Raw genomic sequence first — 16,360 nt, forward strand, 5'->3', positions numbered from 1 at the left:
GCTGTGACGAGGCATCTCCTGATGCTGCATTCCATTTTTCTATGGATTTCTTTTTGTGTACAGGCTGGTATAAATCACCCACTGTTCACTACTTGAAATTTCCTGGACAGGAAATAAAAGTTTTAAGAAAAAGCTGAGGGGAGTTTTGTTTCGGTTAGGAAACAAATCTGCCTCAGTTAGTGAGATTATGCCATTACTAGGGGTTGTTCAGCTCAGAAAACATCTGTGATCATTAGAAAATGTAGTTGATGCTGGTTCTCAAAGGTAGTGAATTCAGAGCAGATAAGTTGTATCCCATTCAAGACTTGTATGATACTTGCTAGGACAAAATTACCAGAGTGGACACAAATGTTTCAGACATGAGAACAGCTAAGGGCGGGCTGATTCTGTTAGTGCTGACCAGGAAAATGCAACTCTCCAAGCAAGCAAAAAAAAAGGTAGATTTAAAAATAACACAACCCTCAAATTAAGTATTTGCTCTCCCTTTGCTACTGAACTGCAGTTATTGCTCCTGAAATAGCTGTTTTGTATTCATGGGGATTGGATCTTATTTTATCTAATTCCCAGGGCAAACAGATACTATTGTATTCCAGCTGATTAGAAAAGTCATAGACCAGAGCTATCCTACTTTCCTCTTTTACTTTGTTTTTAGCAAGAGTTTGTGAACATCCAGATTTTCTGATAACTTTGATATGACCTTATTACAGCATAAGTATTTAGTATAGCTAAGTAGTTAGGTTTGATAAAGATAGTATGAACACAGTAATTCAGACTTGTCTGTGTTTGAAAGTCAACCTAAATAGTAGGGTAAGGGTAAGGCACATGTTTAAAATACTATAACTATTTTTTATATAATACCATACATGAGTATTTTTCTTCAGAAAATAGCATCTAGCATGGAGTTAATTTGGGTTACTTAATTAGGAATAATATGCTGGAATATCTCCAAGTGCAGATACACCTTAAGCGTATATTACCAAGAATTTCCAATATAAATTATGGCATTCTGCAATTGGTGATCTTATGTTTTCTCATCCTCTGATGAAACTATTTGTTTTTTTGAACTGACAAATGATGGAAACAGAACAATGATTCAAATAATGGTGATTGATAAATTTAAATTTTATTTGTAGTTTCCATTTTTTGTGAACCAAACATTGCAGCTTTGGAGTGGCTGACTGTAAACAGGTTTTTTTGGTTGGGTTTTTGTTTGGAAGTCTGTCTAATTTGCAAGCCTTATATATGTTTTGAAGGGTGAGACTCAAACCTAGCCATGGTGTTTCATAATCTCTGTGCAAATAGAGCAATAATGATATCAATGTTTTTGTCACTAATACAGTTTTTGTCTGCCTCAGACAGCATGCAAGAAAAATAGCACAGTATTTGTTGGTCAGTAGATTAGTTTTATCCCCAGTGCAAAACCTTCCTAATGTGACTTCCACTTCTTTTTCTTGCTGTCAAAGTTCAGCAAATGATTTGACGTCTGTTTGGGGATGTAGGAGTTCTGAATATTTGTTGGCGATGACCTTCATTATAAAATTTTCTTAAAAGTGAGAAAGGGGCTTTGGACCAGGCTCGAACGAAACAAAACTGTGCTTGCTGTGATGGGCATTATGCTTTGGTAAGAAGAAAAGAAGCAAAGGCAAACAGATGCACAGACCTTGAGAGCATATACTGTGTGAGTGACTTAAAACTCCAGTGCGTGTATGTACACCGGAAAGCTTGCCAAATAAGTATTTCTAACAGAATGTTTTAGGTTAAGGCAGCTCTGTCTCACCAATAATAGTTGCATGACTCTGTATTAATTAGTGTGAACTATACTACTTAAGAGTAGAAGCAGCTGTTGTGTAAACCAATCTCTGAACAAAAATAGCCTTTCTCTGAACAAAAATAGCCTTTTTCCCTTAATAAAGAGCATTTATGTCAGCAAGAAGAAAACCCTGGGGAGTGGTGATCATGAGTTAATCACACCATTGGGGGTGGGGATTAGGAGCAGTCCTTTCTGCCTCCTTCCTCCCAACACACAAGGAATGTGCAGCACATGATAGCCGCACCCCTACAGGCTCCTGATAGCCCACTGCATGTCACAGAGGTTGTTTCTTGTTTGATGCCTATTCTCTTAAGGAATTGCTTAGACTCCAGCCAGAAATGCACATTCCACCTCTGATCCTTTAAAAAATATCTCATAATGTACACAGTTCCATGGACGATTTAGGGCAGTAATTATGTATTGCTTCATGTGGTGGAAGACTCATTGGTCCTAGGAGGGAAAGAAAGACCTGGATGCAAAAAGCTGAGTGACCAGATTCAGAATCCTCTTGAAAGGGAGAGCCCAACAGTGGGGAACACGCAGGCCTTAATAAATGCAGTGCCTGGACTTTGAAAGGGAAAGATGGGAAGCCAGTGGTGTGGATACAGAACAGGATGAAGAAAGGTTAACTCACTGTCTCCCCTCTTCTCCCTCTCCATTTTTCTTAGAGCTGGTTAAGGAACAGAACCTTCTAATTTGCCATAATTGAATATATTTAATCTTTGGGAGTTTGTTTTTTTGTCTTTTTTTTTTTTTTCTTCCTTTTTTTCCCTCAAGAAAAGTGGTGCTGCTTTTAGATTCATGACATTGCCTGGTTGAAATCCAACTCTGTGTAACACAACATTAAGAATTATATATACACTCTACAGAGTTGTAAGGAACACTGCCAATTTATAAATCATACTTCTGTCTTCCACACTTTTTATATATAATCACAAATAACTGGTAGTATTTATAAAACTGGAAACATGTTTTTGTTACATTTTAATTTAGCAAATGTCGTAGATTTGATGGCATATTGAATATAATCAGTTTTACTGATTTATCATTGCTTGTCTAGTCTTCACCCTGTAGAAACATTGACATAAATTAGAAATTTTAAAAATATACAGAATAAAAAAACCTGCTTGGCAGGTACACAAATAGAGCCTGGTATAACATTTATTTTCTGGTTAGTTTAAGTGGAAAATAAATTTTAATACAAGCAAATATTAAAAACTGTAAAATACAAATGTAAAACTCCTGTATACGTTTATATTCACAGTAAGTTGTTTTTTTTAAAAAAAAAACACATTTTGAAGCTGAACTGTTTATTAACACAACTTTTTGAACTGATAAGCAAAGAAATATGTTGTCTTTGTTATCTCTGTAATCCTGAGACGTTCAGTAAGTAACCAACGGATGTATCTCTGAAACCGTATTTTATGCATGCACTGGTTTGTAGTGCAAAGCGAGCCAGCCTGGCGAGCAATGATTTGCACCAGTCAATGCACAATGTTAACATTCATTGCACAAAATCCATGGTAAGTCATGTCTGAGTGTCCTCAAGAGTATAAAGATAGGAGGAAGGAATTTTTAAAATATAGACACTTGTAAATTTCAGCTGCAAAACATGTGTTCAGTTGTCAGTTTTACGTACACAAACAATCATTTTTGTGTGGCAAGGGAGGACATGGGGAAGGATGACAGAGACTTTTTTTAAAAAAGATCAGTTAAGCAGAATAACATCCTTTTTTCTAGGAAATATTAAAATTGTGTTTACCTTTAAAAAACCCTCTAGTTTCCTCTGCCTGCCTGCATTGTTCGCTCGTCATCCCTCCTGCCACCTCTTTGCATCTTCCTGTGTAATGTTCTTTTTGCTGAGTTCTCTCCTCATAGGTTTTTTTGTTTGTTTGGTCGTTTTTTGGGGGATTAAGCACAATTAGTGAATAGACAAATGTATGAGCAGCTGATATGTCTTACTTATGTGATTTAGTTCTTATATTTAGATTCTATCATGTTTAGAACTCTTTTAGACTTAAGCTATTTAAAGCTGCATCTGAGATTGAAATACTTAAGTTGGAAATCCTTTTACTCCATTGCATAATCAAAAACTGGCATTTCTGAGTAGATCGGATGTAGATGTCCTATCCTTCCTTTCCGTATGCTGTTCAGGAGGACACTACAGCTGGCTGTAGATGTCTTGGAGTGCTCTGTTACTCCCTTTGTAAAATGAGTTGTGTTCTGTGTGTAGGTGTTATATGAGTGGCACCACCTCAATCTTTGCAGCTATGAGAGAGGAGTGAAATAAAAGGAAAATTCTGTGCCCAGAGGACACGGTTCCCATTTCTGTCTTAGTTCTTTAAAGAACAGAGATTTTTTTTTTTTCCCCAGCTTATGTTACAGGATACCTTTGCAACTTTCCCCTCTCCCCCCAAAAAAAAGAAGAGAGAAAAGTCAGAGGATAATGGTGAAGATAATAGAGGCTGTGAAAAATACCAGCTTTTCTGTTCTCCACTGCTGGTTAGTCTGAAGGATTAACAAGTCTGTAGCTAGAAAGTAGATGTGTTTTATGAATTAGTTTAAGAAACTCTTTGCAAGGAATAGTTTTCTGTGAGTGGCAGCAACCTCATTTCCTGGCCCTGTTAGTGCACAAGTTGCAATACATAAGATAGTAATTCCAGACAACAATATATATGAGCTTTATGGAGGACAAGACAGTCATACCCAAGGTTTGCCATCTGGTCAGTCTCTCAGCTGCCTTTCAAAATGTTGTCAAATGCTCTCAGAGTTTACACATCATAAATCTGTCACTAAAATAAATAAGCACCCAGAGCTCACTGACTGTATTTCAGAAGTGCTGGGCTCTGCTCTTTTCGGGAATGGCAGTGTCAGAGCAGCATGGCTCTTCCTCAGATGGCTTAAACTAGGCAGTGGTGGGACAAGTTCTCTGTCTATGCTGCTTATGCTGCTGAGGCAACTGACTGCCACAACCAGCACCCGCCCTGCCTTTTCCAGCCTCCTCTCTTGCTCCTTGGGCAGAACTGCAGGCAGCTAGCAGGAGTGGGGAAGATGCAGTGTTTATTGCAGCGGAGGCCTGCTGTGAATGAAGAGTTCTTTCTCTGTGTCTTGGTGATATTTCAGAAAGGGATGTTTAGACAGTGCTAGTGTATACATATCTGTTTCCAAAGCAGTGTGAGTGACACTTGAGCTGCAGAACTTATACTGATTTTTTTAATGAGAGTCATGTAGCAAAAATTCTGCACTCTGTTTTGGAAGCATGGGGCAGAGGCTAGTTTCACCAAGGTGCAACACCTCTCTCCTGCCTTTTCTTTTTGAACACTTACTTTCCTTGGCCTTATCTTCAGCAAAAGTGGGGTAAAAACTTCCATAGGGAATTTCATTTGTGATATCAACTGACATTTGTAGCAGCCAGCCTCTTTTTCCTGTGCATGTGTTACTCACTCTGTAAATCATCCAAGAGTTTAAGATCATTAACTCCTCTCTCTTAATGGGATTCCCAGCTGTCAGCATATTACCCATCTCCTCTGTCACCCATCTGACAAAAGCCATTGTCGATTTCCATTTACAATTTTCTGAAAAGAGAAATTGTAGCTACGAGTAAATTCTCAAAATACCAAATGTATGCAAAGAACTGAATAGGTATATATTTCATTGGACAAATATCCAACATTCCTGTCCATTCATTTGGGCTTTTCTGTCTCCAGGATCTGTCTATGTGAGAATGAGAGCACCTCCCATTGCCATATTTTGATTCTCATGAGACCTATCTCTTGCATTACTTAAAGGATTCTCAGTGGCCAAGCAGTTTATTCTCAAGTTGCAGATTTCACTTTAAAAGATTCTGCAAACCGAGAAGTTAATAAATAAATAATTAAAATACTTTGCACGTCTGTAACACTGGGTCTCAAGATAGTTTACTAGGGCTAGTGAATTAAGTCTTGTTCCAACCAGTGTGAGGAAGCAGAGAGGAAGCGCTGAGAGGGTCTGTGCAAAGGCAGAAACAAATCTGTACTACTTTTAACTCTAGCTTCCTCCTTTCAAATATGCCTTCCAGTTCTGCTGGTATCCGAGCACCTCACAGTCTAATTATTTATTCTACAGTTATTCCTGCTAGTAGAAAAGTACAGCTAGGTATGCACAAACCTTTCACATGCTAATGGTGACTTCTGTCTAAAGAATGCTGTAGAGCAGATCTATGAATCAACACTAGGACAGAGAAAGTTCCTTGATTTAGCAGCTCAGAGTGTCTGGATTAACAAAATGGTTGGATTAGCAGCTATTATAGTTACTATAAGTGAATGCAAGCTTCAGCAGAACTTGAACTTCAGCCCACATCCTTCCACTCTCTGACAGGCCATGTAACTTGAGCCTAAAAGTACCAGTTAATTTGATCTAGAGGTTGTGTGTGGACATAAGTCAGTTTAGGACCAGTGTTCATATTACAGCTTGTATGACCAATTCAGGCAAGGCAAGCCCCAGTAATACTCAGGATTATACCAGAAATCAGAGTATGTCAGCGGGCCAAGCAAGACAGCACGGCACAAAGATCTTTAAATTAATGCCAATATGGCAAAATTTTGTGTGGTGAAGAGACACTTGCTTAGGTTAACATGCTGATGTAGAGAAGCAAAAGACAAATCAAACCACAGATTAAGCCCAGTTGGAGCCCCTGACAGGCATTTGGGGATTGCAGTCACTTATTTTGGATGAACAACAACTGTAACGGGCTGTCTTTGCCCTTAGCTGTGGGAACTATGGATTGAAACAATTTAGCTATGTTCAGACCACAGTGCTGTGGAGGCTCTCTGGCTATATTCAAACTCATTCTTGTGTCTTGTGCAAAATGATGCAATTCAGCAGCAGTTTGCCATTTAGACACAGGACTTTAAAACAACCAAAGAACATGTTGAGGCAAAACAGAACATAGTGAGAAAGTTAAATATTCCAGGCAATCTAAAAATGTGGGTCTTAAACACCATATTATGTATCAAGATGAAATTACCAGCCTTAGTTAAGGTTTCTTTAATGTATTTTTATCCAATTGTGGCTGACTATAAAATACCGTTGGTCTAAAAAATTATTAATTGTGAGTTGACAGTGGTTACCCCTTTTGCCAAACTGGTTAATATTGTCAGGTCCCAAGTTTTCCCACTGCTGTTTTTCAGTGAGCAGTGTTTAACTGGGCTGTTGTACATTGAATCAAGTGAAGCAGAGTCTCTTAGGAACTCCTTCAGAGCAGACACGTTGTTCATCTCTATGTTAATCTCTCCAGTCAAAACATGTGCCCCAACCTCCTAAATGTAATCTGGGGAAGAGTCCCTGCTAAACTCCTGCTGCTCTCTTGACCTCTCTCTTTCCCACTCCAGCACTTTTTCCCACTTTGCCTTTTGGGAAGCCCTCTCCACTTGCCATGGGCCTGTCTTGGAGGTTAAAACACTGAACCGAGTGCCAGGAAGTCTTGGTTCTGCAAATGACTTGCAGAACTCTTGCAAGTAACTTGCCATTACTCTTCTGTAAATGAATTTCTTCCTTCATAAAATTATTATTATACTTCCTGACACATAAAAACATGGGACAGCTGTGGCTAGTGCATTTCCCTGCGATTTCTGGACACACAGACTCATCACGCTCAGAGCTATAGGTGCTTATCTACATGTAGTGGGTTGATCTTGGCTGGCTGCTGATTGCCCGCCCAGCCACTCTCTCACTTTTACTATTTGACAGGGTGGGGGAGAAAATAAGATGAAAAAATGCTTGTGGATCAAGATAAAGACAGGGGGATCACTTACTAATTACCATCACAGGCAAAACAGATTCGACTTGATTTATTGCCAATTAAAATATATTTGGATGGTGAGAAACAAAAACACCTTCCCCCCAGCTCCCACTGTTTTCCCCAGGTTTAACTTCACTCTTGCATTCCCAACCCCTCTACTTTCCCCCAGCCCTGAGTGGTGCAGGGGTGTGGGGAATGGGGGATTGCAGTCAGTATGTAACACTTCCTCTCTGCTGCTCCTTCATCCACACGCTTTTCTCTGCTCCCGTGTGAACTCTCCTGGGGCTGCTGTTCTTCAGGATAAACCTGGTCCTGCGTGGGTCCTTTATGGGCTGCAGTTCCTGTCCGGAGAACCTGTTCCTGCATGGGCTCTCCACCTGCCACAGTTCCTTCAGAGAATATCCACCTGCTGCGGCGTGGGATCCTCCACAGGCTGTAGTGTGGATATCTGCTCTGTCATGGTCCTCTCCATGGGCTGCAGGGAGATACCTGCTCCAGCCTGGTCTCTCCAGGGGCTACAGGGAAATCTCTGCTCCGGCACCTGGAGCACCTCCTCCCCGCCTTCCTCTCAGGCCTTGGTGTGCATAGGGCTGCTTCTCACATGTTTTTCTTTCTGCCCTGCTGCATTTTGCCCTTTCTTAAATGCATTTTCACAGAGGCACCACCGGGCTCAGCCAGGTCCTGCTGCGGGTCTCTTGCGGAGGCGGCTGGAACTGACATGGGGCAGCCCCTCACCTCTCCTCACAGAGGCCCCTGCAGCCTCACCTGCCAGCGCCTGAGTACAGACACCCGAGGTGTCTCACTAGAATCCCTCTTTGGTCAGTGGAAAGAGAGAGGCTTCTCATGAGGGCAGTTCCACTCTTAGGTAAATCTGATTTGCACTTTGGTTGCATTTTTCTGCTGGTTATAGATCTAAACAACCTAGGTCCCAAAGCTTCGTGTGGGTTGGGATTAATCTACACCTGATCGTTTCTGTAAGTACTGTGGATGGGGTATACAGCCTAGCGTTATTCCTGTAAGGCCATAGTTCATGGAAAACCCCACTTCCATAGCTCTAGTAGTTCCTGATAAGACCTGCTACGGGCAGAATTTTTATCTGATCAAAGGGGCCTGATCCAGCATCACTGAAATACTGGATGCACATCACTGGGGCTGGTATAGCATCTAGACTATGGCTAGATCAACAGTTTATCGCATGTCTTTGAAGTGGACAGTGTGTTTTTTATGCAATCTTTTAATTTATTTGGCCTTGGTTCACACTAGAAGCAAGCATATGTGACACAGGAAAACGTATTTGGCTTGAGCTCTCTTAATTTGGCATATTTAACATGAGTGATTGCCTCATTTATTTAGCAGCATTCATATAAAATGGCAACCCTGCACAGATGCAGAACAGAGAACAACATCTACAGTAACATGCCCACAACTTCTCTTTAATTTTGCAGTGGTTCTGGCATTTTCCTGTGGGATTGCACATTAATGCTTGTGCCTTTCCATGAGCCCCTTCTAAGTTTACATTGCATGTTTTCTTTTTTTTTAAGGAATTGGCTAAGAGGACTCCCTCTAAGCATCCTGATCACCCAGCTGTCCAGAACGCATTGCAGGCAATGAAGACAGTCTGCACAAATATCAACGAGACCAAGAGACAGATGGAGAAACTGGAAGCCCTTGAACAGTTGCAGTCCCACATTGAAGGATGGGAGGTATGATGTAGGACTAGCAAGCTCCCTGGAGGCAGTTCGCTACACAGTTTAAAGGGCTGAAGTTTAGTGGCTCATGCTGTGTACAGTGATTTCTGTTTCTTATGTGATGTGTAAATGCTCTTGAAGGTGTGGGTGGCATCACTCTGACGAGATTAGAATTTAGTGTTTATTTTGGGTGTGCAGGCTACTGCTAAATTGTAGCAGAACAAATGTATTATGAAAGAAAGAAAGGTGTTAGAGCTAGAATGGACTGAAATTTCAAATGGGCAGATCTCATCTGAAAGACAAATAGGTCTAGAAGATGAAATCAGGACTGGTCTAAATAACAGAAATTTCTCTTTCCATTCCTACAAGCCTTTAGTTTTTCCGGGAGCTTTGAAAGTTAGCTCACTTAGCTTCATACAGATCTGCTGTATAAAAGATAAAGCTTAGATTAGCAAGCATTAGATTAGAAAGCATCTGGTATATTTGTGTTTGTTCCAGTTAAGTTACTCATGGATGTGTTTCTAGTGATGTGTTTATCAGTAGGTGGATCTGTGTAGGTAGAAGCATTTACTATGGAAGGGAGAAAAATAAAAGAGAGGGAGAAAACTAGAATGTGAAGCTTGGGGGAAGAGGAAATCTGAAAAAATTCAGTAGAATTTCAGTAGAAATCCCAGTAGAAATACTGGGAAGTCAGGATGGTGTGCAAAGGGTTGGCAGCTTACCTTGTGATGACTTTAGTTGAGTTCCTTGAATCGGTGGAGTTGGAAGCCTCTGGGAGGTGCACCATAGGGAGTCAGTGGTGTTAAATGGTGTCATGGAGAGAATGGCGTCGGCGTTTAGTGAGACTGACATTTAAAATGTCAAGGCTGATCATTGCCAGCTGAGGACATTTTGTTAGAGGTCATGTAAACTTCCTCATGTTCAGAGTCTTGGGTGCTCTCCATGACTTTCTTTTGGGTTGTTTTTTATCTTTCGTGTATGTTTTAAACCTTGCTCATTTTTTCCCTGAAGGATGTTCTTGGCATTCAGCTAAAGATGTGAGAACAACCCAGATATCCAGCTGTGTATTTTTTGGATAGCAAGCTCAGCAAACAAAGTCATATAATGTTCTATATAGCAAGACATCTAGAAACAGTTAAAACCATTTGAGGTTCAATGCAACTCATGGGTCATCTAGGCAAGAGGCATGGTTTGAACTCTAGAGGCTGAAGCATGATTATTGAAGTGTCCATGATGCCATAAATGAAGTGGTATCCAAACTTACTGCTTTTTTTTTTTAGGGTTTAACTTATCTACAGCAACATTCTGGGGATGAAAACCCTTTCAGATTTGTTTATATACACTGTTTTGTAACAAAGTCACCTAGGTCACTCAGCTGAAAATTTCAAAAAGGAAGAAGTGTTTTTACCTCCCAGTAAGCTGTGGAACATTTCTAAATTATTCTAGTGGCATATTAAAAGGAGGAAAACTAGCTTTATATATCACAGATACATGCCAATGCTCAACATGATGGCATTTTTTTCTTCTGTACATATAAAGATGTTTGAAATTGATTGACAGTTTCCTATCTTGGGTTTCCACCGTGCTAGGGGTCTTGTAAATTATGACTCAAGAGCAAAGTGCTATGTTTGTAAATAAGTGGTTTTAGTTCTTTCAGATGTATTTCACAGTTTATTCCTAATGAAAAGGGCTCCTAACTTCTATCTGTGGAAAGCTGCAATTGCTGAATTAAATACATTTTTAGCTTAACAATGCAGTGATATAAGCCACAGAGCTGGCTGTAGGAGGAAGTCTATAAGGCAAATTTACGCCTATTTTTAGTTTATCTGATGGCAATCTCTCCTATGAAATAGAAAATTTCCCTTTTCCATCAGCATGGATGTGAATTCTGAAACACTGGTGCCCTGTATATGTGGTTATGTACCATACATGCTAATTCGACAAGGCCTACAGCTTTCAACTGTTTTAATCCAAGGCATCTAAATTGTCAAAAAGAAGTGAAGATCAGCTTACTTATGACCAAGTATTTTACAATTTAAGGGATGTAGCCTGAATCTGGGGAGCGTGCAAGCAGCCCAAAGTGAAGTTTGGCATTAATTTGTTCACGTAATTTGGAACAGGCTCCACTTTATCTAATGTTTCTGTTTAACCAAACCAGCAGTTTCACTGGTTTCTATGACTTTGCACTTCCTTCCAACTGTCCCAATGGACCATCCGTGGTCTGATCTTCATCCTATTGCCATCAGTGCCACCCTCAATATTTCCAACATGAAGAACAACGTAACATCATTTTGCTTCTGCAGTGTCTCTTCTTCTTGCTCTTGAGAGCCATCTGTAACTTCACTAAGAGCAGTAGTTCGTTTTAAAAGTGTTTTCCTCAGTTCAACATTTTTTCTTCAACATCTCCACCCACCAACCTGCGTCTCCCTCTCTAATGCAACTATCATACACTGAGCATATACTGGCATCATCCTGTCAGTCTCTTTCTGAGACAGGTTATAATGAGGGGATATGTTAAAGTAGGCCAAGTCTGGGAAGCCGCTGAAGGCCTGCAGCTTAATCAGAGGTTTGTTCATCAAAATGAACTCTGCTCAGATTCATTCTTTTGGAATGCACAGAATCCTTGTAGATGTATGTTATGGATTAGTCTCAGGCAGGTCAATTTGATTCTGGTTAATCCTTCTGGGAAACAAAGATTAGTTTAAAAAAAGGGGAAAGAAAAGTAGAGGATGCATGAGAAAACCAACTTTTGTATACAATGTTTTTGTTTGCTTAGTGAAGAACAAGTTAATATGCTGTTTCTATTAATTCTATATTGATTTTTCTATGGGGAGAGCTCCTCCTCATGAGTCTTTGTGAATTATTTTTACTGAACAATTTTTTCAGTTGCTCAGTCTGTCAGTTCTGACAGTTCAGTCAAATTCTCCCAGCCTGAAACACATAGGGAAGCAAAACCCCCATCACAGAACAGCATGAGTTGTAAGATATGTGTTGGTGCTTAGGCAGATCAATCATTTTATAATTGGCTGTAATTTGCAATTCCACTAGCTATGATGTTTTCTTTTTCTTGTCCCCGCCTCCCCCCTGCAGCTTAGTCCCACTTAGAAAGGTGAGAAATCCTGTGTTGTCTCTGAAAACATCAAATAAATCTTCTCTGTTTCTTACTATTGAAAAACCTCTCAAATCGGTATAAATGGGAAGTAGCTAGGTCAACAGCAAACAGGAAATGCATCAACAGTGTTTAAATACCATCATGATGGGTCTGATGGAAAAATAAAGATTCTTAGATTTTAGGGTGAGAAGCAACTGTTACAATCATTTGCTTTCACTTCCTGCACAAAATAGGGGAGATAATTTTACCTAGTGATTCCTGTGTCGGTAAAAAATTAACTCCGATTACTGATGTCACTGTGCTCATTGCTTTTGCTGTCTTTGGATACCTTTTGGAAAATTAAGGTGCTCTGAAGCCTTGATTTCTCCATGGGCAAACCACATGAGGAGCATGCTTTTATGTTGTACAGTCAGTTGGTTTCTATTCCTATTTGTGTATGTGCTAGTAGGCCGTTGGGGTCATAATTCTGAGATACAGTGATTTCTCCTGAAGATAGTAACAGGTCATTTTCAAAATAACAAGTGCTCATTTCTGGATATGTATTAACTCCTTCTATGGAATGATTAAGAAAATAAAAACATATCAGGACAGCAGATGGAACCATTGCATCTAGCTAGTTCCTGCATCATTCTATCCAGAATGTATAGAAACACATATGTGGAACGCACAAATTGGTGCTGCATACTTGGCAGCCTTTAAAGAATAGCTGCTTCATTGTTAACTAAAAGCAAGACATGGACAGCACAGCTGGCAAGGTTTGATTTAGAAAATGGTGTAATCAGAGCTTCATTCACACCTTTAGAGTAACTGCATTGCATTTAGAAAGTGATTTCCCCCGAATAGCTTCATGGCAGCAGATTGTACCTTCCTGAAAAAAAAAAACCAAACAAAAAACAGCCAATCACTCATGCAATGTCTAAAATCATTCAAACAAATCCTTCTGGGGTGACTTTCTAGATGGAGCTGGATTTCATGCCTGTGCACAGAGATGTCTTCAGTTTCTTTAAGTGGGATGAATTGTGTTTTACAAAATTTTTCTATTATTTGTGAATATAGGGTTAACAGACCTTTGGAATTGAGCAGTTTTGTTGATAATGAATGTCTTGCAATCCAAAGTCAGTTCTCTTTTCCAGTAAGACTCAAGGCAGTGGGTCATATAATCTAATTTACTTCCTTATCTGCATGCTGACCATGGAAGGAAGTTACTGTTACCCTAGATTGTTCTTCCTTCCAACTCAGAGAGTAATGGAAGACACCTTCCTGACACAGCTGGTAAGTGAGCCTACCAGGGGAGGTGCCTTGCTCGACCTGCTCTTTACTAACAGAGAAGGACTGGTGGGAGATGTGGTGGTCGGAGGCCGTCTTGGGCTTAGTGACCATGAAATGGTAGAATTCTCAATTCTTGGGGAAGTAAGGAGGGGGGGCAGCAAAACTGCAACCATGGACTTCCGGAGGGCGGACTTTGGCCTGTTCAGGACGCTGGTTGAGAGAGTCCCTTGGGAGACGGTCCTGAAGGGCAAAGGGGTCCAGGAAGGCTGGACGATCTTCAAGAAGGAAGTCTTAAAGGCACAGGAGCAGGCTGTCCCTGTACGCCGTAAGAAGAACGGGTGGGGAAGACGACCGGCCTGGCTGAACGGGGAGCTTTTGCTGGGACTCAGGAAAAAAAGGAGAGTTTACCGCTTGTGGAAGAAGGGGCAGGCGACTCAAGAAGAGTACAGGGATCTCGTTAGGTCGTGCAGAGAAGAAATGAGAAAGGCAAAAGCCCAGCTAGAACACAATCTGGCCGCTGTCATTAAAGACAACAAAAAAAGTTTTTACAAATATATTAATGCCAAGAAGAGAGCCAAGGAGAATCTCCATCCTTTATTGGGTGCGGGGCTGGGGGGGAACATTGTCACCGAGGATGAGGAAAAGGCTGAGGTACTTAATGCCTTCTTTGCCTCAGTCTTTAACAGGCAGACCAGTTATCCTCAGGGTACTCGGCCCCCTGAGCTGGAAGACAGGGATGGCGAGCAGGATGAACCCCCCATAATCCAAGAGGAAGCAGTCAATGACCTGCTACGCCACCTGGACACGCACAAGTCTATGGGACCGGATGGGATCCACCCGAGAGTGCTGAGGGAGCTGGCGGAGGTGCTTGCCAAGCCGCTCTCCATCATTTATCGGCAGTCCTGGTTAACGGGGGAGGTCCCAGATGACTGGAGGCTTGCCAATGTGACGCCCATCTACAAGAAGGGCCGGAAGGAGGATCCGGGGAACTACAGGCCTGTCAGCCTGACCTCGGTGCCGGGGAAGATTATGGAGCGGTTCATCTTGAGGGTGCTCACAAGGCATGTGCGGGACAACCAGGGGATCAGGCCCAGCCAGCACGGGTTCATGAGAGGCAGGTCCTGCTTGACCAACCTGATCTCCTTCTATGACCGGGTGACCCGCCTAGTGGATGAGGGAAAGGCTGTGGATGTGGTCTACCTGGACTTCAGTAGGGCCTTTGACACCGTCTCCCACAGCATTCTCCTAGAGAAGCTGGCGGCTCACGGCTTAAACAGGTGTATTCTTCGCTGGGTAAAAAACTGTCTGGACGGCTGGGCCCAGAGAGTTGTGGTGAATGGAGTTACATCCAGTTGGTGGCCGGTCACGAGCGGTGTTCCCCGGGGCTCAGTTTTGGGGCCGGTCTTGTTCAATATCTTTATTGATGATCTGGATGAGGGGATCGAGTGCACCCTCAGTGAGTTTGCAGACGACACCAAGTTGGGCGGGAGTGTTGATCTGCTCAAGGGCAGGAAGGCTCTGCAGAGGGACCTGGACAGGCTGGATCGATGGGCCGAGGCCAATTGTATGAGATTCAACAAGGCCAAGTGCCGGGTCCTGCATTTCGGCCACAACAACCCCATGCAGCACTACAGGCTTGGGGAAGAGTGGCTGGAAAGCTGCCTGGCGGAAAAGGACCTGGGGGTGTTGGTCGACAGCCGGCTGAACATGAGCCGGCAGTGTGCCCAGGTGGCCAAGAAGGCCAATGGCATCCTGGCCTGTATCAGAACTAGTGTGGCCAGCAGGAGTAGGGAAGTGATCGTGCCCCTGTACTCGGCCCTGGTGAGGCCGCACCTTGAATACTGTGTTCAGTTTTGGGCCCCTCACTACAAGAAGGACGTTGAGGTGCTGGAGCGTGTCCAGAGAAGGGCAACGAGGCTGGTGAGGGGTCTGGAGAACAAGTCTTATGAGGAGCGGCTGAGGGAACTGGGGTTGTTTAGCCCGGAGAAGAGGAGGCTGAGGGGAGACCTCATCGCTCTCTACAACTCCCTGAAAGGAGGTTGTAGCGAGGTGGGTGTTGGTCTCTTCTCCCAAGTAACTAGTGATAGGAGGAGAGGAAACGGCCTCAAGTTGCACCAGGGGAGGTTTAGATTGGACGTGAGGAAAAATTTCTTTACTGAAAGAGTGGTGAAACATTGGAACAGGCTTCCCAGGGAAGTGGTTGAGTCCCCATCCCTGGAAGTATTTAAAAGACGTGTAGATGAGGCGCTTAGGGACATGGTTTAGTGGGCATGGTGGTGTTGGGTCGATGGTTGGACTCGATGATCTTAGAGGTCTTTTCCAATCTCAGTGATTCTATGATTCTATTCTATTCTATAATGAAAAAACTAGTAAGTGATCCAGAACTGGGTGGTAAATGTTTCCAGTGCCTCGGGGTGTTTTTCTGAAAAGGGACCTTTATTGATAGGATGCTCTTGTACCTTTGAAGTAATACTAGATCAAGGAATTCAAGGCTAGTGCCTAAGGTTTAGCCAAACCATCTTGTTTGGTCAATGGAACAGTTGTGGAGCAGATTCTCAACTGTGTGCATTCAGAATGTGGGGACACTTGGAGTTTGCCTGTCCTGAGAGCAACCTGGGACAGTCCTATAGTTGTTTTTCATTTGGGCCCGTCTGCTTTGGTCCTGAAGGGCCCCATTTAAAGGACTGTATGATCGCTTTTCC

General features: G+C 42.1%; 1 protein-coding gene across 2 annotated transcripts in view; it reads left to right on the plus strand.

The window, feature by feature from the left end:
* Positions 1 to 16,360, plus strand: part of PREX1 (phosphatidylinositol-3,4,5-trisphosphate dependent Rac exchange factor 1) — a 176,825-nt gene that overhangs the window by 90,984 nt on the left and 69,481 nt on the right. For both annotated transcript variants that reach the window (XM_076351609.1, XM_076351610.1), the window contains exon 6: positions 9,131 to 9,292. In XM_076351609.1, coding sequence (XP_076207724.1) covers positions 9,131 to 9,292 — 162 coding nt within the window. The remainder of the gene's footprint in view (positions 1 to 9,130; positions 9,293 to 16,360) is intronic.

The sequence above is a fragment of the Aptenodytes patagonicus genome, chromosome 14 (genome assembly GCF_965638725.1).
Source record: "Aptenodytes patagonicus chromosome 14, bAptPat1.pri.cur, whole genome shotgun sequence".
Lineage (NCBI taxonomy): Eukaryota > Metazoa > Chordata > Aves > Sphenisciformes > Spheniscidae > Aptenodytes > Aptenodytes patagonicus.